We start from the raw sequence: 25,045 nt of genomic DNA, 5'->3' as shown, positions 1-25,045 counted from the left end.
GATGTGGCCGATGCAATTTAGTGAGACATTCAAAGGCCTTGTCCACAAAGTGGCTTGGAGCCACGTTTTGAACCCGTATTTCAAGCATGCTGATCCCAAACACTGCGAAGACGGCTGTTTACGGCTGACCAGGCTCGTTGCTGCTGCTGGAAGGGATGTCTTGGATATGCTTATTAACCTGTTTGCGACAATGCCTGATCGCTCCTGGGCCTTCAGTGTTAACCCTATCTAAAAATGTTACCACCAGGGGTGGAACTTGCATAACCCTGTTCAGAAAATGAAAACAGTAAAGAAGAAAGACAGGGCAGAGAAACGCGTCGCCAACAAAGGGAGGCTGGGCAGAAGAACTGGGGAGCACGCCGAGCGCGCCCTAGAGGCGAGCCAATGGAAGGGCCTTGCGGGCCGGGACCAGGCACCTTCCGAGTCCTCGGCTTGGCGCCCTCGGGGATCCCTGAACGCAAGCGAAGTGTGGAGACGCCCCCACGCGGGTGTGGACGAGGCGGCTGCACCTCCAGGGGAACTCGCGGAGGTGAGCGGCGAGGAGGCCGCGCGTGGACCTGGGAAAGGAGACACGCGAGGGCTGTGCCGGGGCTGCGCGCTCTGGCTGAGGGGTGCCGGGGCCGAGGGGTGGGGGCATCCCCCCGGCATGAGACTGTGACATGCGAACTAGAAAGGGAAGAGTGGAGGCGGGACCGAGGGCCGAGGCCGAGCGCTAGGCGGTAAAGAACTGCCGGAGGGGCGGGCGCAGCGAGGTCTCGGTGAGCGTGGGCGCAGACGCTCGGCATCCCGAGGCTGAGTGGTGCCGGCGTGGGGGACGTTGGCCCTGGGGAGTGGTGGGTGCGGCGGGGCGTGACCAGGAAGCCCGGTGCACCACCACCGCGGAGCAGACTCTGAGCCTTGGCAGAGCGGGCGGGAGTCGTGACTAAGCCCAACAGCGGGTAGGGCGCTGCGTCCACAGCCGCGGGGGGGAGGGGGGAGGCGGGGGCGAGTGCGCGTGCGCGTCTCGCGCGGGCGGGGAATCTGGCGGGGGACGGCGGGAGAGCGCGCGCGCGCCTGGGCAGCCTTCGCGGCCAGTACTGCTTGTGACAGGCGGCGGCAGACAGGGCGCGGAAAGCGCGGCGACTCCCCGGCGGGCGCGGAGATGTGGCCTCTCGTGGGGGCGCTGCTGCTGGGTTCGGCGTGCTGCGGTGAGTGGCCCCTGGCTCCCGGCCCCACGGCTCGTCTCTCGCCGCCCTCGCCGGCATACGGGCTGCGTCCCGGCCCGGCGGCGCCCGGAGAGGGTGGCTGGAGCTGGACGCGCGGGCCCTGGTGCAGACGTGGGAGGGCCCACGGGTAGTCGGGCGCGCCGACTCCTTCTTCTCGCCCTTCTTTATCCTCGGCTGAGTGAGGAGCGGGGCTCATCTGCTTCATCGTGTTCTCGGCCCCCGGATGCACACGCTGAGGAAGACTCCAAACTGTACACTTCGCTCAGAAATCAACTAACGCAGAGGGAGGGCGCGATCGGAGGCAAGGGGGTGGCTGCAGTCAGGGTCTCCCTGCATTTGGCGCCCCTCTCTCTTCTCTGTGCTTAGAAGTCTAGGGGTGAAGGCGGGAGCGTGGGAGGGCCCGGGCCTCTGGTGATGGAGGTGCGCATTCGGGAGAAGTCGGCACGAGGGGTTTCTGCTGTTTGATCTCCCATAGGAACATAGCGAAGGGAACTTTAAAGGGCACGAATAACTTGCATATTCAACCCAGCATTTAATCAGAGGAATCTTCTGCTCCCCCTTAAACCCTAGAAATAAGCTTCCTCGAAACTCTTTTTCGAGACCCCCACACCCCATCAACCACTTTAATCTATTCCAAATTGTACGTTCAAGTTTTTCCACTTTGTTTGGTGACTTGTTTAAAATATTCCAGATTTCGCCTGCAATATGAAGACAGGAACCTCTAGTCAAAACACATTTGCAGCGGAGTGGGATGTGGTGTCTTTCGACAGCAAAGGCATTTTATCCACCCGCCCCCCTTCTTTTGGAATCCATTTCGCTTTTTTTAAATGTGTGTTTCATCTTTAAAGAATAATGAAGGAATTGGAATTTTCGTGGCTCCACAGTGTGTCACAGTTCACATTTGTATGTTGACCCTTCTGTGAACTCTTTGTAAGGTTCAGAATTCAGATTGAGTAATAGTTGTTACATTAGTTCTAGAATACTAGGTTAATTTGATTCTAAGCTGATTATTAGCCTCAGTGTGCTGTTCATAAACGCTTGTGACTTTGAGATATTTCCAAGATGCCCTCGAGTCCTTAGGTACCACCTTCCCCACCCTTACCCACAAGCATCCTGAGATGTTGGAGCTGTTAATAATCAAGATTTCTGTTCTAAAGGGTTGGTATTAGGTGGTATTTCCTGTCATCATGGCTAGTGTGCTTCTGCCATCATCATTATAGCTAAAATAATACTTCTTTCAGATGCCTGTTGTATAATCAGAAGACTTTCATATTGAGATTATAAATTCCTAATAAAATATCACTAATTCAGAGTGTTGGCGTCAAAGCTAGGCTGAATAGTAAAAAGTATAAATCATGAACTGTTTTAAAAGTGGGAACCCTATTTTAAAGTGTATTAGAACTGCTGCAGTAGAACTTTTGGGGATAGGAGTTCTGTTAGGCTTCCTTTAATAAAAGTAAGATCATGTAAAATTAGCTCTCATTTACATACAATGTTAATGTGCTCAAATCCCTGTAGAGTCGTAGAATTCAGAATTTATGGTATTTTATTGTACTTAGTAAATACTAACCTGAAAAAACAAAGGCGTTACACATCTGAGTTCTGCTCAGTGTTGAATATAAAATAGGAAGTGATAGTGTTGTTACAAGATAAATGGATATTTTCCTGTGTTTAATATGTATCTTCAAAAGGACAAGAATCGAGATGTTAGTCTCAGAACACAAGTAGTTATAACCAGAGGATTTTGGAGACTGAACTTAGAATCTAGAATGAGAAAGAAATACATTTGTAAATTCATTTGCATTGAAGTTTGTGTTTGGTTTCAGTTTCACACATGAAGTAGGGCGTTTCCTGGTTAACACTACGGTTTCAGTGACCTTTTTAGTAAAAGAAGTTGTTATCTGAAATACCATGTCCATATAATTACAGGCAAACTGCAACCCAGTTTATTTATTTAAAAGATGTGGAATGAATTACTGTGCCCTCCCACCCATATGTCCAATTACACTTTGTTTAAAATCGCATCAGCGATTTCAGAGTTTTTCACTAGCTGGTGAGTAACACTTTAAATAAATGATTTATTTAGTGATATGAACTGCCTTTTCAGTGGTTGGTTTTTCTTTGTTCAAAGTGAGTTTTTAAAATTAGAGTACACATGATTTAAAAAAACACCTTTATTGTCGAAGTTTAGTAGTGATTTGGCTTGCTTAAATGAAAATGTTTTCTCCTAAAGAATATGTTACTTTTAAACACAAGTTGCCATGTTAAGGAAATAAATGCCAATTTAAAAGTACTTATTTATGGGGCCGCCCCAGCAGTCTAGAAACACTGTGTTAAAGTATTGCACTAAATGCCTGCTGTTAGGGTACTCGCTCACGCTGTGGTCTGTGTTTTGGCACGTGTTATCTTTGCTACAGAGTTGTTAATGGAGAGTTGAGAGGCCAGGTTCTAAAGATGAAAAAATATGTGCCCCCCCAATTGATAAATATTCTAAATCCAAAATAATCACTCATATTACCAAAAGTAAGTTTACATTCCTTAATTTAGCTATAGCTAATGTAGACATGCATTGATTTCATAAATTAATGTTCTTTTTGTGATACTAATTTTCAGACTACCATTTTTAACCAACTTTTTGTTTTTTTCTGTCATAGCTTTATACAAAATAAAAATTTCTCTATTTTTATGTCTTATATCTCAGTCTAATATAATGCACTTTGGGTTATCATAAAGCTGTTTTCACTTTGTGTACTAGTACAGATATTTCCTCTATGATGAAAGAAGGAGAATAATAGTAGAGAACCAGTTTTACTAACTTACAGTAGTCTGCAGTAAACAATGCAGAGCACCGGGAAGTTTGATTCTGATATACCTAGACTAAGACAATGGAACCTGGATTTTCCCTCTGTGGTTTCATGGAGTTGAGGCAGGAAATTAGAAGCTACACCCTTTTCTGAATATTTCATTTCAAATCCATGGAGCAGTTGCAGAAGACTCTAAAACTGGTCACCCAGGATTTGAGAGATTAGGAGAATGTACATATTTGAATACATATCAAACCTATAGATTAAAAGGCAAGGCAAAGGGTTTGATATGTACAAAAAACAAAACAAAACAAAACTCACTGCTGTCAAGTTGATTCTGACTCATAGCGACCCTTTAGGACAGAGTAGAACTGCCCCATAGGGTTTCCAAGTCTGTAATCTTTATGGAAACCGACTACCACATCTCTCTCCCGTGGAGCAGCTGGTGGGTTCCAACCACCGACCTTTTGGTTAGCGGCCAAGTGCTTAACCACTGTGCCACCAGTGCTCCTTGTAGGCCTCTTAACAACTTAAAATGTAGTTCATAGAGAGTTGTTGTATGCTGTCGAGTTGATTCTGACTCCTAGTGACCCTATAGGACAGAGTAGAACAGCCCCATGGAAATTCTTAAGCTTCCATGGTGGTGCAGTGGTTAAGACCTCGGCTGCTAACCAAATGGTTGGCAGTTCAAATCCACCAGCTGCTCCTTGGTAATCCTATAAGGCAGTCCTACTCAGTCCTGTAGGGTCGCTGTGAGTCGGAATTGACTCGACGGGAATGGATTTGGTGTTGATTTTAATGTTTACAGGAGCAGATCACCAGGTCTTTTCTCTTGCGAAGCAGCTGGTGGGTTCGAACCGCCGACGTTTTGGTTAGCAGCCCAGTGCTTAACTATTATGCCATCAAGGCTGCTTTCATACAAAGTAGGGACCTTTTTTTTATTTTTTTTTTTAATTTCTCTTAGCTCCTATTAAGTACTAGGAGTCCCTAGGTGCCACAAATGGTTAAGTGCCTGCTAGTAACATAAAAATTGGTGGTTTGTACACATCCAAAGGTGCCTCAGAAGGAAAGCCTGGTGATCTGCTTCTGAAAGGTCACGGCCTTGAAAACCCTATGAAGCTCACAGTTCTATTCTGCAACACATAGGGTCACTATGAATTGGAATCAACTTGACAGTAACTGTTTTTGTTTTGTTTTCTGTTGGTAGTACTTAATATATTGTAAGTGCTTGATAAGGTTATAATTCTGGCTATTGCTTACTTTAACCTGCCTTCACCCCTGTAGTTCTAGGTCTGACCACTTTCATTTTTAAAAGACCACTTTTAAATCCGTTGGAGGTATTGCTTTAAGGTTCAGAGACATACAACTTGTGAAAGCCCCACTTTACCTTAGACCTTTGTTTATTTTCGTCTCCATTGAGGAGAGAGCTGACTAGACTCTCCCTTTTGTCCCTAATTCTAACTTGATTCAGGTTGAGACTCCAGTTCTTCATGCCAGAGGCTTGGTCTGATGGTAGAAACTGGTAGGATTCATTTCTGGCTGGCATCTTTACTTATGGGCTTGATTCATTTGCACTAGTGGTTGGTGGGGCTTCTTACCCCATTCCTGAACACTCATTCTGAGCAGATAATAATACTTCCTACTCTACTGAAAAAAATAGTGGTGTGAACTCCCTCAACTTCCCTCCCACCATTTCTAAATTTATCTGTGATACCTTAGGCAATATTCATCTCATCCTCTTCCATCAGACAGTTTCAGAAGAGTGCCCATTCGCCTTTCCAAGGCAAGGACAACCTGTGTACTACAGCTCTTTCACTTCTGCCTTCTTGGAGACCTGCCCAGGATAATCCTTCAGTCTTGTATCTTTAATCTTTTCCTCTCCATTGTCTACTTCCTCTTAGCTTGCAGACGTACTCAGGTTTTACCCGTGTTAAAGAAAACAAACAACGAAAAACAAAGAACCTTAGCTTTGTCCCTGCTTCCATACTCCCAGTTACTGCCTTCTCTCTCTGTTTTCTTACAGTCTAATTTACTGAAAGATAACTGCCTCTACTTTCTTCCTTCTCTTTCACTTCCAGATGCAGTCTGACTTCTGATTGCACTGTTCTGTTGGCATTGCTGCAGATAAACTAGTGATGTTACAGTTTTCAATCCAGAGGTCATTTTCACTCATTTCAGTTAATATCTGTTTATCCCTATTAAGACACCACCCTTGTTATCTGCTGTATCACACCTTGCTAGTTCTGTTTCTCTGGCCTTTTCTCACTTCCCTGGCTTTTTCCCTGTCATGGATTGAATTATGTCCCCCCAAAAATGTGTGTATCAATTTGGCTAGATCATGATTCCCAGTATTGTATGATTGTCTACCTTTTGTCATCTGATGTGATTTCCCTATGTGTTGTATTTTCTGTCACTATGATGTAATAAGATGGATTAGTGGCCATTATACTGATGAGGTCTACAAGATTAGATAGTGTCTTAAGCCAATCTCTTTTGAGATATAAAAGAGAGAAGCAAGCAGAGAGACGGGGAACCTCATACCACCAAGAAAGCAGTGCTGGGAGCACAGCGCCTCCTTTGGAACTGAGGTTCCTGTGCTGAGATGCTCCCAAACCAAGGGAAGACTGATGCATCACAAGGACCGTCCTTCAGAGCCAATAGAGAGAGAAAGCCTTCCCTTGGAGCTGACACCCTGAATCTGGATGTCTAGCCTACTAGACTGTGAGAGAATAAATTTCTCTTTGTTAAAGCCATCCATTTGTGGTATTTCTGTTATAGCAGCACTAGATAACCCAGATATTCTCCTTTAATTGTTTGCTCCATAGATATTGGTGTTCCCCAAGATTTTATTTTCTGCCTTCTCTGTTTGCTTTACAAGGTGCCTCTGGGTGATTTTATATTTGTTCACGGTTTCCATTACCAGCTGTGTTTTTGGTGATTCCTAAGTTCTTATAGCTCTATCCTGGGCTCTGCTGGACATCGCCATTTCATTTTACCATAAGTACTTAAATACTCAGCCTGTTAGATATTGAAAGAATATGACTCCCAAATTCCCTAAATCTCCTTTCTTTATAGTTATCTGCAGTCTTAACTAGTTACATGTGCTATTTTGGATAGCAACTTTAATTCTTCTCTCTTCTCCCTCATCTCTCACATCTGACTCCTGTTGATTTTACGTCTTCAGTTTTTACTGTAAATTTTAGTGCTTCTCTCCAGTGACCGTTTACCTGGACTATTGCAGTAGTCTCTAAATGGGTCTCCTTTTCTCATTTCCCTTCCTGCCATCAATGCATCCTCCATACTTCTATCAATGCTACTTTTTAAAAATGCAAATCTAAGTAGTTTGCTATTGCATGTGAAGGACAGGGCAATAAGAAGTTCATGTTCACCTCATTAAACATAATTAAATCTGTGTGAGGTATATGCTATTACTGTTCACATTTTATAGATGAAGAAGCTTAGGTACAGAGGCTAAGTAACTTAGGTAGAGAGGCTAAGTAACTTAGGTACAGAGGCTAAGTAACTTGCCTAAGGTTTCAACCAGGAGTACTTGAGCTGAGATTGAGCCCGAGGCTGGCTCCAAAGTTTGTGCTCTTGCCTCCTACACACTGTCACCAGTGAAGGGTATAGACCTCTTTAGGCAGGGGGAGCAGCATGTGCAGAGCTGTGGGCATGAGAGAGCATTTGCATATTCATGATAATTGTAAGAAAGTCATTGTGACTGGTGTTTAGTTTGGAAATGGGGGAGTACAGGAGATGCGGCTGCAAAAGGTCTTGAAGGACTTAGTTTATATTCCACGATAATGCACTTAGAATTTAGCCTGAAAGGGGAGGAAGGTGTTGTTAAAGTATATTAGGCAAACGAGTCTGCATTTGCAATTAGAACAGTTATTTTGGGAACTGTGGAAAATATATCGGGGCCGGATGGGGAAACATTGAGGCTAGAGGCAGGGCACCAGTTAGGATGGCATGACAGTAGTTTGCACAGGAGAAAAATGAGTGTGTTCGTTCACTCAACCGATACTGGATTTAAGAACTGTTAAATAGGTTGAGCCAGGATTCTCCATGGTTAGGGAGAGGGAGGAATCCAGCAAGATTCCTAGGTTCCAGGTCTGGCTGATTGGTAGATATAGAAAATATTTTGGGGAGGTGAGGATCTTGGAGGAGGGTAGGGAGACATGAGTAGAGCTTTGGACATGTTGTGCTTGAAGTAACTAGCACATTCAAGCAGACAGTGGCTTACAAAGGTCTGTAAGAAAAGTGGGGCCTAGTTAAGGAAAAAAGTGTGAGTAGTTAAACCATGGGGGTAAGAATACTGGGGGGTGGAGGGTGCTGAATATGAAGCTGTTAGGAACACTAACATTTAGTGTGAGTCAACAAATAAATTTCAATAAAGAAAGGAAATGAGTGGAATAGACCAAGCAGTAAGAGGAAATTCAGAATCAAGTGATATGACGGTGGCCGAGGAATAAGAGCAATAAAGGAGCTGCCTACTGGGTCAAGAAGTGCAGAGAAGTCAAGCAGGATAGAAAGTGAGCAGTGCATATAGGACTCTCCCCATGACGTTATTGGTGACTTTGGCAAAAGCTGTCACTGTGAAGAAGTAGGATTGGAGGAGGTGGAAGCCGGGAGGCAGAGGTTTAAGGAGGTGATAAGATGCGTATAGAGTATTATTTTGGGATGCTGGGTTTTCTTTTTTTTAAGCTAGTGAAGATTGAAGTTTTTTTTTTAAACTAAGGTTTAAAAACAAAACCGTAGAAGATGGAAAGATTGCAAATAGGGGGATGTGAAAGCTAATAATCAACTAAGGAAAATTCCTGAGGAAATTGATGGGTGTGGACGCAGAAATGGAAATTAGCTTACAGGTGAAGGAGTTCATTTCTGAAGAGGGGGAAATGGGAGAAGAGATGTGGATGGTTGAGATTGTAGGGAAGTTTATAGGTGGGGAGTATAGGAAACTGCTGACTTCTTATCTGAAGGGTGCAGTTTTGAATTAAAAGGAGGAGAGGGCTCTTTTGGAGAGTATGGGATACCGGGAAAAAGGAAAGTGATTTTAAGAGTTGCTAAAATGAAGAGAAAAGTTACATGGAACATGTAAAAGGTAAAAGATTGAAGGCCTGGATGGGGCAGGGATTACAAGTCATCTTCTGTTGTTCCCCCAGTAGCAACACAAATTTTCTTAGTAATCTGTAAGACTGATTACTCTTTTGCCCATAAATAGCTCTTCGTTCATACAGGAAAGATAGCACTTAGGACCTTGTATTCTAAAAACTGTCATTCCTCCAGTGAGAATTGTAAGCTGCTAAAAAGTAATTCCTACTTTTTATTTTCACCATTGTATCCCCACATCCTATCACAGTGTTTCATATGGAGTAATTCTTCAACAAATGTTTGTTGCATGTTTTACTTCTGAGCTGGATGTGTCTTCCATGACTGCCAAGTATTTAGCCTTTTCTGCAGCTAGAAGAAAAAACATGTTGCCGTTGAGTCGATTCCAACTCATAGTGACCCTATAGGATAGAGTAGAACTGCCCCATAGAGTTTCCAAGGAGTGCCTGGTGGATTCAAATTGCCGACCTTTTGGTTAGCAGCCATAGCTCTTAACCATTATGCCACCAGGGTTTCCTTTCTGCAGCTACCTGGCTGTTGACGGGACGTGGTTTGGGTTGGTGGTCTGTATTCACAGAGGTTTTAAAGGCCAATATTTTTGACATTTGATACAAAATAATTTTTCCATCTCATTTGCTAATTTATCTGTAACTGTGGCCTTACCGTTGGTTAAATTTATCAATTCTTATCTGATGTAGACTGCTTTAAGCATATCTTGAGTATTCAGAATTTTCTTATTCATGTTAATTATCCATGTTCCTTTATTTGCTTTTTATATTTTTGATCTTTTCTTCATTTGCAGTTTCATCAGAAGGCAGTAGGCACAAGGAAAAAAAAAACCCAAATCAGATAATTTTACTACTTACTAGTTGTTTATCAGTGTTCATAGAGGATGAAGTTACAGGTAACAACTGGAGTGACATTTCTGGACCACCCTTATTTATTAATTACTAGTGTAAGGATTGTTCCAATTACCGTTATCCAGGTCAATTTTACTTTGAATTTTATTGGCAGCATTTATACTACTTAAATTGCTTCAGCTGTAAAAATTCTTTATTACAAGAAGTAATTCAGCGCAATTAGTGCTTCCCGCATTCCTTTGAAAATTCATTCCCTAGAGATAAGTTATGAAATTGTGGGGTGTTTGCAGACAACTTCTTACTTAACCTAGAACCTTCTAAAAAGTAAAGTTCAAATGGATAACTGAGCTCTTATATCTTTTTTATTAAAGGATAATTTCTTGAAAGGTAAAATCATGACTCATATAAATATAAAATGAACATGTCAAAGATTTTATTTTATTCAGTAAGGAGTGAACCAGTAATATGGTAAAACCCTTTCAGAAGAAAATTAGAAGAACAGATGCATTTATAGGCAATCAGGAATGCTGAAATGAATTTACTAATAGATGTAAAACTGGTCAATATTCTCAGGGCAGTAAAACGTCATGTTTTGGAATCATGTCTTTGACAGTGTGGACATCAGTTGCAGAACAGAATTTACTTGCATCTCTGTGGACACGAATCATTTGCATTACCTTCAATTTTCTACAAGTTACAGAATTGTAAAATAGTCTAGTCAAAAACAGTGAAAGGTACAGACACCTATAGAATCAGATAGTCCCATAGGGTCTGTTAGACAAGGCCCAGCATTCCATTGAAAGGACACCCAGTAATCTTTTTGTCCATTGCAAAAATATTTCACCATACTGAAACTTTCCATCCTTTCTAATTCCAGCATCATAACCCCTTTTCTCTTTCCTTGTTGTACACTACAGTTGCCCCTCAAGGCTTCTCTCCCAGGGGAAATAATTCCTGCTCAAGTCTAGAATTTAGTACAGACTACGAGTAATTCACAACTCCAAGGTTTTGGGAGAATGCAGTTGGAAGTTTAGGTTTTGCCTGGGGCTTTCTGAATATTTAAATGGTTAGAAATTTAGAGAACTGGGAAGAGGTAAGCTGTGGATACTCGCAAGATTGGTTCAGGGTTCAAATTACCAGAACTGTAACAATTTGGATCAGCCAGTCAGAGAAGATCCAGATCATTATATTAAAATACCTTATTGGCTAGTTTTTATAGTATCTCCCTATATTGTTATAACAGTATGTTTACAGAGCCCTTGTCCATATATTTTCTCCCTTGATGCTTCACCACAATTCTGTGTAGTGCACCAGTATTCCTTATTTATCCTCTTATTTACAGAGAGTAAACCCAGGCATAGAAAAGTTCACTGAGTTGCTTAAGGTCATATACCAGAGTGGCAGATAGAGGATTTGGATTCAGGCTTTCTGAACATTGTCCAGTTCACATTCTACTGTGCATCCCAGCACTCAATTCAGTGGGCATTTATTGAATAGCAGTTATGTTCCCAGAATAATAACATACTATGTCCTTAGTTCCCCCCCCATATGTAAAAAGGTAGAAATCTTAAAGGATGAATTATTAACAAAGTTGATATTTGTATATGTTGGTGCTTTGCTTTTTGAGGAAAAAGCTACCCCCACATTTCACTGAAACTACTGAGAAGTGATTTCCAAACACACATTGCAGGTATTCCTTCCTCCAAAAAACCATAAACCACTCAAAACTAAGAAACAAGTTGAAGCCAAGAACAGGCTCCTCTCCTAAGTAGGGTGTATGGTATCAGTTCTTCCTAATAGGATAAACTACTGTTTGTTGCCTTATAAAAGAGGGACTGGGAAAGTAAATGCAGCCAATCATCATTCATCTAAAATGTGCAAGGATGTGGAGAAACTGCAGTTGTCTTCCATATTCTTCAGGCATTAAAGGACCATTGATACAGATTTGTTATATTAGCTATTTTAGCTGTATAGTTAGTTGATTATATATATACCCCTTATAGCACTTGCATACAAAATGTCTGCTGCTGTCTGTTATTTTGCAGTGGGAAAACAGCCACCACTAAAAACCAAACCCACTGCTGTCCAGTCAATTCCGACTCATAACGACCCTACAGAGTATGCTTTTTCTTGTTAACATTCTCAGACTTCCATCCCAGTGGAAAGATGTGATGTCATTCATCTGATTAAGTATGGGAAAACTTGCCAATTTTTTGGAAGAATAGCATAAGAATAGAGATAAACTTCATATCAGATTTAGCAAGTTCTGTTTAGAGGAGGTATATAGAAGTTGAGACCAAATATAATATTTATGTTGATTTTCTGTTCAAAATTTTCTGATGGCAAGGTTAATACTTTTCTTTGTGTATCAGTGGGCAGTTATGATTACTTCAAAACTTCCAAAGCCAGATACTACACCTGTGTTTTCAACACAGTGCCTGAATTTGTTCCCAAGATGCATGCTAACGTATACTTTGTATTACTGAGGATGAGTGAAAAAAAGCTGTAGTATTGTCTACCAGCTGTGCGCATTGATGTGAAAATAATTTTTCTGTTTTTCACCTTGCCTGTCTTGTCTTCTGTATTGCTGCATTGCTTACTTATGTGAACAATGGAAGCATTACCCATTATCTTAAGGATATGTGGCATACCTAAAATCTCACAGTATAGAATTCTAGAAGTGATCTTATAGTATAGAATTCTAGAAGTTAAATACTTCTATTTTTCTTTTCCAGGTTCAGCTCAGATAACATTTAACATAACCAAATCTGCAGAATTCACCGTTTGCAATACAACTGTTGTCATCCCATGCTTTGCCACTAACGTAGAAACGAAACTGCTTACAGATCTGTATGTAAAGTGGAAATTTAAAGGAAAAGACATTTTTACCTATGATGGAGCTCAAGGTCAGTCTTCTACTCCTAGCAGTGGTTTTAAGAGTGCAAAAATCACACCGACAGAATTACTACATGGAATTGCCTCTTTGAAGATGAAAAAGAGTGACGCTGAACTTGGGAACTACACGTGTGAAGTAACAGAATTAACCAGAGAAGGCGAAACAGTCATAGAACTAAAATACCGTGTTGGTAAGACTTGTCTAAAAGCTTCCTTTTTATTCTGTAGCAACCTGATCCTACTGGAAAGGAGGCAAAATGGAGCTAGGAACTCCTTTGAATCAAAAAGCAGGCTGTTAATAATAAATGTTGATGTAATGTTTAGCAGCTCTAAGATCATGAGTTTTCTTGTTTGCTCTCCTACTTTTCACAGTAAAACTCATTTGCTGTTTGTTAATTTGTATATTGTGTGATTCTCAAACTTTTAGTCTGAGGCTGTTCTGTTGTGGTTTATGGCCCTGCATCATCTGCCCTGCATTTCTGTGTGCTTTCACTACATTAATTTTGGAGCCTCTTCAGTTAGTTAGCTTTTTTTTTCCCCCCAACCTTGCACTTCGATCAAGGGTTGGCAAGTCTCAGCTATGCTCCCTCTGGAAAGAATGGATTAGAAGGAGAATCGTGTTTAAAGATTGAAGTATCATGGAAGATTCCTTGAGGTTTCCTGAGCTTCGCCTTGCCTTGGTATTCTTTCCCGTGGCCAAGATGTTGGAGAGCTAGGGGTCCAGTTTAATTTCTTTGAATGCATGCTTGGTTATAGCACCATGATTCTGTCCTCTCTTCACAAGCTGTGATTGGTGAGTCATATAAAGCAGTAAGGTTAGCTGAAGTAAACAGCTTCCATTCTTTTCTATTTTTTCGGTGCTAGCTGATTTCTTCAACCAGATACAAGTGCATCCTGACTTTCTATTTTGGAAGCTCTATTTTGAATTATCAGATACATCACACATCTTCGGATTAGACCATACTTTGAGAACCTCTGCTTTAGATGGGATCAGAACAGTTCAATTGGATCAACTGTTTGCCTTCTCTTGTAGCATTAATTTACTGTTATAAAATGTCTGGAACCAGATTGGGAATGAGGTGTTTGGTTTGATGAAATATTTTTACACTTTTTAGGATTGGTAATCAGGAGATCTGAATTATGTTCCCTATTCTGCAACTTAGTATTCACCTGTATGACTTTGAGAAGTTACTTCACTGAGTTCAAGTTACTTCTTTAAAATGGAAATGCTTTTTTGTAGTCTACAGAGGCTAATGAGCATCAAATGAGATCCCTTGGTGTAAAAGTTCATTGTAAAGCACGGTGCTTTGCAAATGTTAGTTGTTTTCTTGGAATGTTTTATTTATGAAGTAAGGTTTCTAAAGCTGGCCTGGGATGTTGTGAGAGGGATCGTATGCAGTGAGGAATGGGCAGAACATGGCTCAGATAGGCGAGGAGAATTTGGAAGGCTTTTCTGCTCAGAATTCTCTCTTACATTCTAATTTTTAGTAGTTTGATATTAATTTGGGCTGAATTATTTGTTTAGTTAACATATACCCTCAACCCACCCACTGCCTTTGAGTTGATTCTGACGCAGAGTGACCCTATAGGACAGAGTAGGTTTTCCAAACCCCACAGGGTTTCCAAGGCCGTAATCTTTACAGAAGCAGACTGCCACATCTTTCTCCCACGATATATCTTTTAGGAGATGTCTAATCAGTCGGTTCATGCACACTGAATTACTGAAATTAGGTAATCGATACCTGGTTGGAGCCCTAGTGGTGCAGTGGTTCAGAGCTTGGCCGCTAACCAAAAGGTCAGCAGTTTGGATCTACCAGCTGCTCCTTGGAAACCCTATGGGGCAGTTCTACTCTGTCCTGTAGAGTTGCTATGAGTCGGAATCGACTCGACGGCAACAGGTTTGGTTTTTGGTTAATACCTAGTTGACATTTTTCTAAGGGAATGTGAAGTTTCATGAAAAGGAAGGAAAAAGACATGGGGAGCAGTAATTTTGGAATGTAATGTAGGTCATTAAGAGGTAAACACAAGATATGAGGCCTGAAAGGCCAGAAGGTAAAATGAAGATGAATAGGAGAACAGTACCTGAATCTGAGGTAAAGACAAAGGATGTGTTTTTCTCTTTCTATGTTTTACGGTGCCCTATAAAACTATGAACTTTGCTTACTTTTTTGGGCCATTAAAATGGGAAAGTATTGTTTTGCTGTGGAAAACGTAGAAAATTTTCCCATGGGGTGTCAGATATTTGACTTTGCCCTCATTTTTATTAATTTATTTTTAGAAATATAGATTCTCACAAAGTTGCAAAGATAGAACAAAGAGATCCCATATACCCTTCACCCAGTTTCCTGCAATAGTTATATCTGTAACAGTAGTAAAATATCAAAAATAGGAAACTCACATTGATACAGTATATATGTATGGTTCTGTCATTTTATCACATGTATAGATTTGTATAACTACCATTATATTAAAGATAACTCATCTGTCATTACAGAGATCTCCCTTGTGCTACCCCCACACCCCCAGCCCTCCAAGTTTCTTCTCCATATCTATACTTTTGTCATTTCTAGAATGTTATATAAATGGAATTATACAGTGTGTTACCTTTTGAGAATGACTTTTTTTCATTCAGCATAATGCCGTTGATATCCATCCAGGTTGTAGTGTGTATCAGTAGTTTTTTTCTTTTTTATTACTGAATGGTATTCTGTCCACCACATGTCTGTCAGTTTGTCATACTGTGGTGGCTTGCGTATTGCTGCATTACTGGAAGCTTTGCCACAAGTACTTAAATACCAGCAGGGTCACCCTTGGTGGACAGGTTTCAGTGGCGCTTCCTTCCAGACTAAGACAAACTAGGAAGAAGGACCTGGCAGTCTACTTCTGAAAAAATTGGCCAGTGAAAACCTTGTGAAAAGCAACAGAACATTGTCTGATATAGTGCCAGAAGATGAGCCCCTCAGGCTGGAAGGCACTCAAAATATGACTGGGGAAGACCTGCCTCCTCAAAGTAGAATTGACCTTATGATGTCCAAACTGAACTGAAGGCGTTGGCGAAAAACACTAGGCTCCAGGAATTGATGGAATACCGATTGAGATGTTTCAGCAAACGGATACAGTGCTGGAGGTGCTCATTCGTCTATGTCAAGAAGTTTGGAAGACAGCTACCTGGCCACCCGACTGGAAGAGATCCATATTTGTACCCATTCCAAAGAAAGGTGATCCAGCAGAAGGCAGAAATTATGAGACAGTATCATTAATACCACATTCAAGTAAAATTTTGCTGAAGATCATTTGTAAGCAGTTGCAGTAGTACATCAACAGGGAACGCCAGAAATTCAAGCTGGATTCAGAAGAGGTCTTAGAACAAGGGCTGTCATTGCTGATGTCAGGTGGATCTCCTGGCTGAAAGCACAGAATACCAGAAAGATGTTTACCTGTGTTTTATTGATTATGGAAAGGCATTCAGCTGTGTGGATTATAACAAATTATGGGTAACATTGCGAAGAATGGGAATTCCAGAACACTTAACTGTGCTCATAAGGAACATGTGCTTAGACCAAGAGGCAGTCATTCCAACAGAACAAGGGGATACTGTGTGGTTTAAAGTCAAGAAAGTTGTATCAAGGTTGTATCCTTTCACCATACCTAACTCAGTCTGTATGCTGAGCAAATAATCCAAGAAGCTGGACTATATGAAGAAGAATGTGGCATCAGGATTGGAAGAAGACTCATCAGCAACCTGCAATATGCAAATGACACAACCTTGCTTGCTGAATGCGCAGAGGAAGCACTTACTGATGAAGATCAAAGACTCCAGCCTTTAGTATGGATTACACCTGAACATAAAGCAGAAATCCTTACAACTGGACTAATAAGCAACATCCTGATAAATGGAGAAAATATTGAAGTTGTCAAGGGTTTCCTTTTACTTGGATCCATAATCAGTGCCCATGGAAGCAGCAGTCAGGAAATCAAAGGACACATTGTATTAGGCAAATCTGCAGCGAAAGGTCTCTTTAAAATGTTGCAAAGCAAAGATGTCACTTTAAGGACTAAGGTGTGCCTAACCGAAGCCAGGGTGTTTTCAGTCACCTCATATGCATGTGAAAGCTGTACAGTGAATAAGGAAAACCAAAGAAGAGTTGATGCCTTTGAATTATGGTATGGCGAAGAACATTGAATATAACATGGACTATCAGAAGAACAAACAAATCTGTCTTGGGAGAAGTACAGCCAGGATGCTCATTAGAAGCAAGGATGACGAGACTTCATCTCACATACTTTGGACGTGTTGTCAGGAGGGATCAGTCCCTGGAGTGGGACATCATGGTTGGTAGAGTAGAGAGTCAGCCAAAAAGAGGAAGACCCTCAACGAGGTGGTTTGACACAGTGGCTGCAACAAGGGGCTCAAGCATAGCAACGATTGTTAGGATGGTGCAGGACCGGGTGGTGTTTCATTCTGTTGTATATAGGGTCGCTATGAGTCAAAACCGACTCATCGGCACCTAACAACAACAGTACTCCATGGAATGGTTGTACCACAGTTTATTTAACCATTCACCTATTGTAGGACATTTTGTTTCCAGTTTTTTACTATTAAAAAAATACCTGCAATGTTCAATTGTGTACAGATTTCTGTGTGGACATAGTTATCATTTCTCTGAGAGATAATGCCTAGGAGTACAATAGCTAGATTGTATGGTAAGTATGTGTTTAGTTTTTTAAAAAACTGCCAAGCTGTTTTCCAGAGTGGCTGTTTATTTTACATTTCCATCAGCAATGCATGAGTGATCCAGTTTCTCCACATCCTCACCAGTATCTGATCGTGTAACCATTTTGACTGAAAATAAAATCTGTTCTTCTACGCAAAAAGATTAAATGGGACACTTTCTTTAAAAGCTGGAAATAGAAATACCATATGATCCAGCAATCCCACTCCTAGGAACATATCCGAGAGAAATAAGCCATCATACGAATAGACACATGCACACTCATGTTCATTGCAGCACTGTTCACAATAGCAAAAAGATAGAAACAACCTAAATGCCCATCAACAGATAAATGGATAAACAAATTATGGTATATACACACAATGGAATACTGTGCAACGATAAAGAACTATGATGAATCCATGAAACATCTTGCAACATGAGTGAATCTGAAGGACATTATGTTGAGTGAAATAAGTCAGTCATAAAGGACAAATATTGTATGAGACTATCATTAAAAGAAGTCAAGAGAAGATTTAAACACAGAAAAAAGCATTCTTTGATGGTTACGAGGTTGAGGAGGTAGGAGGAGGGAAAATCATTAACTAGATAGTAGACAAGAGTCAACTTTGGTGAAGGGAAGGACAGCACAATACAGGGGAAGTCAGCACAACTGGACCAAAGGAAAAGCAAAGAAGTTTCTTAGCCATATCAAACACTTTGAGCGACAGAGTAGCTGGGCCTGGGGCCTGGGGACCATAGTTTCAGGGGACATCTAGGTCAATTGGCATAACATAGTTTATAGAGAAAATGTTCTACATTCTTGTACTTTGGTGAGTAGCGTCTGGGATCTTAAAAGCTTGAGAGTGGCAATTTAAGATAATCTATTGGTCCCGTCCCACTTGGAGCGAAGGAGAATGAAGAAAACCAAAGACGCAAGGAAAATACTAGCCAGAGAAGTAAAGGACCAAATGAACCAGAGACTTAATCAGCCTGAGACCAGAAGAACTAGATGGTACCCAGCTACCACCAATGACCACCTGACAGGGAACACAACAGAGAGTCCTGGAAAGAGCAGGAAACAAATGTAGAACAGAATTCAAATTCACCTAAAAAGACCAGACTTAATGATCTGACAGAGACTGAAGAAACCCCTGAAACTGTGGCCCCCTGATGCTCTTTTAACCCAGAACTGAAGCCATTCCCAAAGCCAACTCTTCAGACAAAGATTAGACAGGTCTATAAAACAAAAAATAATACATATAAGGAACATGCTTCTTAGTTCAGTCAGATACATGAGACCAAATGGGAAAAGGCAGGAAGGGACAGGAATGGGATGGGTAGACACAGGGAACCTGGGGTAGAAAGGGGGAGGGTGCTGTCACATTGTAGGGATTGAAACCAATGTCACAAAACAATATGTGTATAAATTTTTGAATGAAAAATTAACTTGAACTGTAAACTTTCACCTAAACACAATTTAAAAAAAACAATTGGGACTATTGTGGACTTTCGAAAATTAGGCATTAGAAACCATTTTTGCTATGTTGTGCTTTGAAAATAGAGACATAAATAAGGAATGGAAATTGCATGATAGATAATTCTACTTAATAGAATGCTGGATAATGGTGGCCATTCTTTGTGCCTTTTCTGGAGGACTAGGACTAAGTATGTAGAAATACTGTAGTTTTATATGCTGCTGGTACCTGTGGGTAGTTTCCATAGTATCATGTAAAGAGCACAGGACTTCAATTTAGAAAATTTGTTTTTCTATATTTCACTATTGTCTAGCTTAAGAAAACTTGTATAAGAAACTTTTGTCTCTGGCCCTCAGGATTTTTATCTGTAAAATGGGGAGACTATCTTCATCATGGGATTGTGTGAGGCATAAATAAGATATCTCTCATACTTAGAAGATTATAGAGTGCCTGCTGTGCTAAGCACTGTGGATCCATTGATGAATAAGATGTGATCCTGATGTTAAGGAAATGTTAGAAGTAAAAAAAAAAGGGGGGGGGGGATGTCCTAACATTTATTTGCACATATGCCAGATGCTTTATGTATGTTGTGGCCTGTGATCTTCTTAAGAATTCTGGGTGAGAGATACGAGTCTTACCATTTAACATATGAAGAAACTGCAGAGATTTAGGTAACTTGTTAAAGGTTAGTGTCGTAGCCCGAATTTTTACCTGTATCTGTCAGACTCCAAGACCCCGTGTTTTTACCCCTGTAGTATATAATTCCTGTAAAAACACTTGTAAACAACCAAATGTTAAATGTAAATAATAATTATCATAAAATGTTAATATTGTTGATTGTATTATTAATAATGTAAAAACTTGGAAGCTTAAAATTTTATTTCTCTCTGAAAAATAGAATGACAAGTAAGTAGACTTGGGTTTTGTTTTAAAAGGTCAGTTCAAGTTCAACAGAGTTTCTAATTCTGCCATTATGAACATGATATACATTATGTTCAAAATGATAACATGAAAGCACTGCAAAATCCTTGTATTAGTTTTCTAATGCTCTGTAACAAATAACTATAAACACAGCAACTTAAAGCAACACCCATTTATTGGGTCACAGTTTTTTAGGTCAGAATTCCAGGCATGGCATGGATAGGTTCTCTGCTAAGGGTCTCACAAGGCTAAAATCAAGGTGTTGGCCGGGCTGTGTTCTCATCTGATGCTTCGGGCAGTGGGGTGGGAGGTCTTTTTCCAAGCTCACATAGTTGTGGCAGAATTCAGTGCCTTGTGACTGGCGTCCTGCCAGAGAATGCTCTCAGCTTCTATAGGCCTCGCACATTCCTTGCCACGTGGCCCTTACATCTTGAAAGCAGCAAATACGATTCTCCCTCTCATTGAAACTCTCACGTGTTAAACTTCTCCAAGAAGACCTCAGTCCTTTAAAAAAAAAAATACTGTGTTTTAGGTGAAAGTTTACAGAGCAAATTAGTTTCCCATTCAACAGATTGTACACAAAGTGTTCCATGACATTAGTTACAATACCCACATTGTGTGAACACTCTCCCCATTTCCTCCCTGGGTTCCCCATTTGCTTTCTTTTGGTTTTCCTACCCCTTCCTTGCCTTTTCATCTTTATTTTTGGGCAGATGTTCTCTTTTTGATCTCGTATAATTGTTCTATGGAACACGTTCTTTTCAGGTGTTACTGTTTATTTTATAGCCCTGCTTATTGCTTGACTGGAAGGTGGTTTCCTGGAATGGCTCCAGTTCCAAGTCAGGGGTGTGTTAGGGCCAGAGTCTCAGAGCTTCCTCCATTCTCTTTCAGGCCAATAAGTCTGGTCTTTTTTTATGAATTTGATTTTTTTGTTCTACTTTTTCCTCTCACTCTGTGTGGAACCCTCTATTTTGATCCCGGTCAGACCAGTTGGTAGTGGTAGCCAGGCACCATCTAGTTTTTCTGGTCTTGGGGTTGTGTAGGCTGTGGTGCATATGGTCCATTAGTCCTTTGGAGTCTTTTGAGTCTTTGATTTTCTTCACTCCTTTTTACTCCAGATGGGAAGAGACCACTAGTTGTATCTTAGATGACTGCTCTCAAGTGTTTAAGACCACAGACGCTACTCACCAAAGTAGGATGTAGAACATTGTTTTTATGCACTATGTGATGCCAATTGACGTGGATGTCTCCCCAGTCTATGGTCCTTAACCTTCAAGCCAGGTATCTTCATCCTAGGAGGTGTTTGCTTGTGCATAAGAAGTTTCCATGACTGTGCCCCTTGTGTGTTCTATTGTCTGTATTGGTATATGTGCAACATCTACAAATATGTATGTAGAGATAGCCACATCTTTAGCATCCCTATCTACCTATGTATCCCTTCATAAATTATTGTTTGTTAATACTTTTGTTTCAGGATTACCTATGTTATATTAATTGCTGTAGTTGCCCTTTGTTCTTGTGCTCCTTTCAGTGTCTTCCTTTGCTTTTGTCATGTTGTGCTGACTTCCCCCATATAGTGCATTGCCTTCCCTTCATCAGTATTACCACATGTCTTCTATTTAGAAATTTACCCTCCCTCCCCCTCCTGTCCCTGGTAACCATCAAAGAATGTTTTTTTCATTGTGTAAACCTTTCCTTTTTTTTTTTATTTTTTCTAATGGTGATCTAATACAAAATTTGTCCTTTTGAGATTGGCTTATTTCACTTAGCATAATATCCTCCAAATTCATCCACGTTGTGAGATGTTTTGCGGATTCATTGTTATTCTTTATCATTGCATAGTATTCCATTGTGTGTATGTGCCACAGTTTATCCAGTCATCCATTGATGGGCACTTAGGTTGTTTCCATCTTTTTTGCTGTTGTGAATAATGCTGCAGTGAACATCAGTGTGCCTATGTCTGTTTGTGTGACGGCTCTTATTTCTTTAGGCAGTATTCCTAGGAGTGAGATTTCTAGATCATACGGTATTTCTATTTCTGACTTTTCAATGAAGCGCCATATCATTTTCCATAGTGATTGTACCATTGTACATTCCCACCAGCAGTGTATAAGAGTTTCAGTCTCCTCAATTTTGCCAGCATTTGTTGTTTTCTGGTTTTTTTTGATTAGTCCCATTGATTTCTAGGTGAGATGGTATCTCATTCTAGTTTTTTTTTTTAATTTTTTTTTTGTTGTACGTTAAATGAAGGTTTACAGAACTAATAGTTTCTCGCTAAACAGTTAGTGCACATATTGTTTTATGACATTGGTTAACCACCCCAGGACATGTCAACACTCTCCCTTGTTGGCCTTGGGTTCTCTATTACCAGCTTTCCTGTTCCCTCCTGCCTTCTAGTCCTTGTCCGTGGACCGTTATGCCCCATTAGTCTCATTTTGTTTTATGGGGCCGTCTAATCCTTGGCTGAAGGGTGAACCTCGGGAGTGACTTCATTACTGAGCTAACGGTATTGGGGGGGCCATACTTTTGGGGTTTCTCCAGCCTCTGTCAGGCCAGTAAGTCTGGTCTTTTTTTTTTTTTTTTTAAATTTTTTAATCTTGTTCTGTGACCATAATTGCTCTCCCCATACTGTGACAGCACACTCCTCCTTTCGACCTGATTCCCCATATCCATTCAGCCAGCTCCTAACCGTCTCTGCCTTCCTATCTCACCTTTGGACAGAAGCCACCCCTTTGGTCTCTTGTATCTACTTGACTAAGAGGCACACTTCTCACGAGTATCACTTTATGTCCCACAGTCCAGTCTAATCCCTGTCTGAAGAGTTGGCCTCAGAAATTGTTTTAGTTCTGGGCTGGTAGAAAATCCAGGGGCCATGATTTCTGGGGTTCCTCCAGTCTCAGTCAGACCATTAAGTCTGGTCTTCTCACTAGAATTTGAGTTCTACACCCCACCTTTCTCCTGTTTCATCAGGGACTCTCTGTTGTATTCCCTGCCAGGGCAGTCACTGGTGGTAGCCGGGCACCATCTAGTTCTTCTGGTCTCAGGCTGATGAAGTCTCTGGTTTACGTGGCCCTTTCTGTCTCTTGGGCTAATACTTTGCTTGTGTCTTTCGTGTTCTTCATTTTCCTTTACTCCAGGTGGCTGGGACCAATTGATGCATCTTAGATGGCCGCTAGCAAGCATTTAAGACCCCAGATGCCACTCACCAAAGTATGATGCAGAACATTTTCTTAATAAGCTTTGTTATGCCAATTGACCTAGATATCCCCAGACCCCTACCCCTGCTACTCTGTCCCTCAAAGTGTTTGACTGTATTCAGGAAACTTCTTAACTTTGGTTTAGTCCAGTTGTGATGACTTCCCCTGTAGTATGTGCTGTCCTTCCCTTCAGCTAAGATAATTCTTCTCTACTAATTAGTAAATAACCCTCACCCTCCCTCCCCACCCTCGTAACCATCAAAGAATGTTTTCTTCTGTGTTTAAACCTTGAGTTCTTATAATAGTGGTCTTATACAATATTTGTCCTTCTGTGACTGACTAAATTCACTCAGCATAATGCCCCCCAGATTCCTCCACGTTATAAGATGTTTCACAGCTTCATCGTCGTTCTTTATTGTCGGGTAGTATTCCATTGTGTGGATATACCATAATTTATCCATTCTTCCGTTGATGGGCACCTAGGTTGTTTCCATCTTTTTGCTATTGTGAACAGTGCTGCAGTGAACGTGGGTGTGCATATATCTATTCGTGTGACGGCTCTTATTTCTCTAGGATACATTCCAAGGAGCACAATAGCTGGATCGTATGGTACTTCTATTTCTCGCTTTTTAAGGAAGTGCCAAATCAATTTCCAAAGTGGTGGTACCATTTTACTCCCACCAACAGTGTATAAGTGTTCCACTCTCTCCACAACCTCTCCAGCATTTATTATTTTGTGTTTTTTGAATTAATGCTAGCCTTATTGGGGTGAGATGGTATCTCATTGTAGTTTTCATCTGCATTCCGCTAATGGCTGATGATTGTGAGCATTTCTTCATGTGTCTGTTAACTGACTGAATATCTTCTTTGGTGAAGTGCCTGTTCATATCCCTTGCCCATTTTTTAATTGGGTTATTTGTCTTTTTGCTGTTGAGGTTTTGCAGTATCCTATAGATTTTAGAGATTAAACGCTGATCGGATTTGTCATAGCCAAAAATTTTTTCCCAGTCTGTAGGTTGTCTTTTTACTCTTTTGGTGAAGTCTTTTGATGAGCATAAGTGTTTGATTTTTAGGAGCTCTCAATTATCTGGTCTCTCTTCTGGTGCTTGTGCATTGTTACTTAGCTTCGTATTGTGTTTATGCCATGTGTTAGGGCTCCTAGCATTGTCCCTATCTTTTATTCCATGATCTTTAACATTTTCAATTTTATATTTAAGTCTTTGATCTATTTTGAGTTAGTTTTTGTGCATGGTATGAGGTATGGGTCTTGTTTCAGTTTTTTGCAGATGGATATCCAGTTATGCCAGCTTCATTTGTTAAAGAGACTGTGTTTTCCCCAATTAATGGGCTTTGGGCCTATGTCAAATACCAGCTGCTCATAGGTGGGTAAGTTTATTGTCTGGGTTCTCAATTCTGTTCCATTGGTCTGTGTGTCTGTTGTACCAGTACCAGGCTGTTTTGACTACCGTGGCGGTATAATAGGTTCTAAAATCAGATAGAGGGAGGCCTCCCACTTTGTTTTTCCTCTTCAGTAATACTTTACTTATTCGGGGCCTCTTTCCTTTCCGTATGAAGTTGGTGATTTGTTTCTCCATCTCATTAAAAAATGGCGGTGGAATTTGGATCAGGATTGCATTGTATCTGTGGATTGCTTTGGGTAGAATTGACATTTTCACAATGTTGAGTCTATGTATCCATGGGCAAGGTATGTTTTTCCACTTACGCAGGTCTCTTTTGGGTTCTTGCAGTAGTGTCTTTTAATTTTCATTGTATAGGTCTTTTATGTCTCTGGTTAGATTTATCCCTAAGTATTTTATCTTCTTGGTAGCTGTTGTAAATGGTGTTAATTTGGTGATTTCCTCTT

General features: G+C 40.9%; 1 protein-coding gene across 10 annotated transcripts in view; it reads left to right on the top strand.

The window, feature by feature from the left end:
* The first annotated feature begins 1,028 nt into the window (after window positions 1-1,028).
* Window positions 1,029-25,045, top strand: part of CD47 (CD47 molecule) — a 107,107-nt gene continuing 83,090 nt past the window's right edge. For 2 of the 10 annotated variants that reach the window (XR_002824393.1, XM_023732895.1), the window contains exons 1-3: window positions 2,107-3,258; window positions 9,921-10,022; window positions 12,714-13,064. Coding sequence is in view for 9 of the 10 variants with exons in the window: in XM_023732895.1 (XP_023588663.1) it covers window positions 3,174-3,258; window positions 9,921-10,022; window positions 12,714-13,064 (538 nt within the window). In the remaining variant the exon portion in view is untranslated. Of the gene's footprint in view, window positions 1,188-2,102; window positions 3,259-9,920; window positions 10,023-12,713; window positions 13,065-25,045 lie in introns of those variants that run through there. The other 8 variants (XM_023732899.1, XM_023732901.1, XM_023732896.1 and 5 more) reach the window with 8 other exon arrangements.

The sequence above is a fragment of the Trichechus manatus genome, unplaced genomic scaffold (genome assembly GCF_000243295.1).
Source record: "Trichechus manatus latirostris isolate Lorelei unplaced genomic scaffold, TriManLat1.0 scaffold00055, whole genome shotgun sequence".
Lineage (NCBI taxonomy): Eukaryota > Metazoa > Chordata > Mammalia > Sirenia > Trichechidae > Trichechus > Trichechus manatus.
The sequence above is the reverse complement of the archived record's forward strand: the minus strand, read 5'-3'. Positions and strand labels throughout refer to the sequence as shown.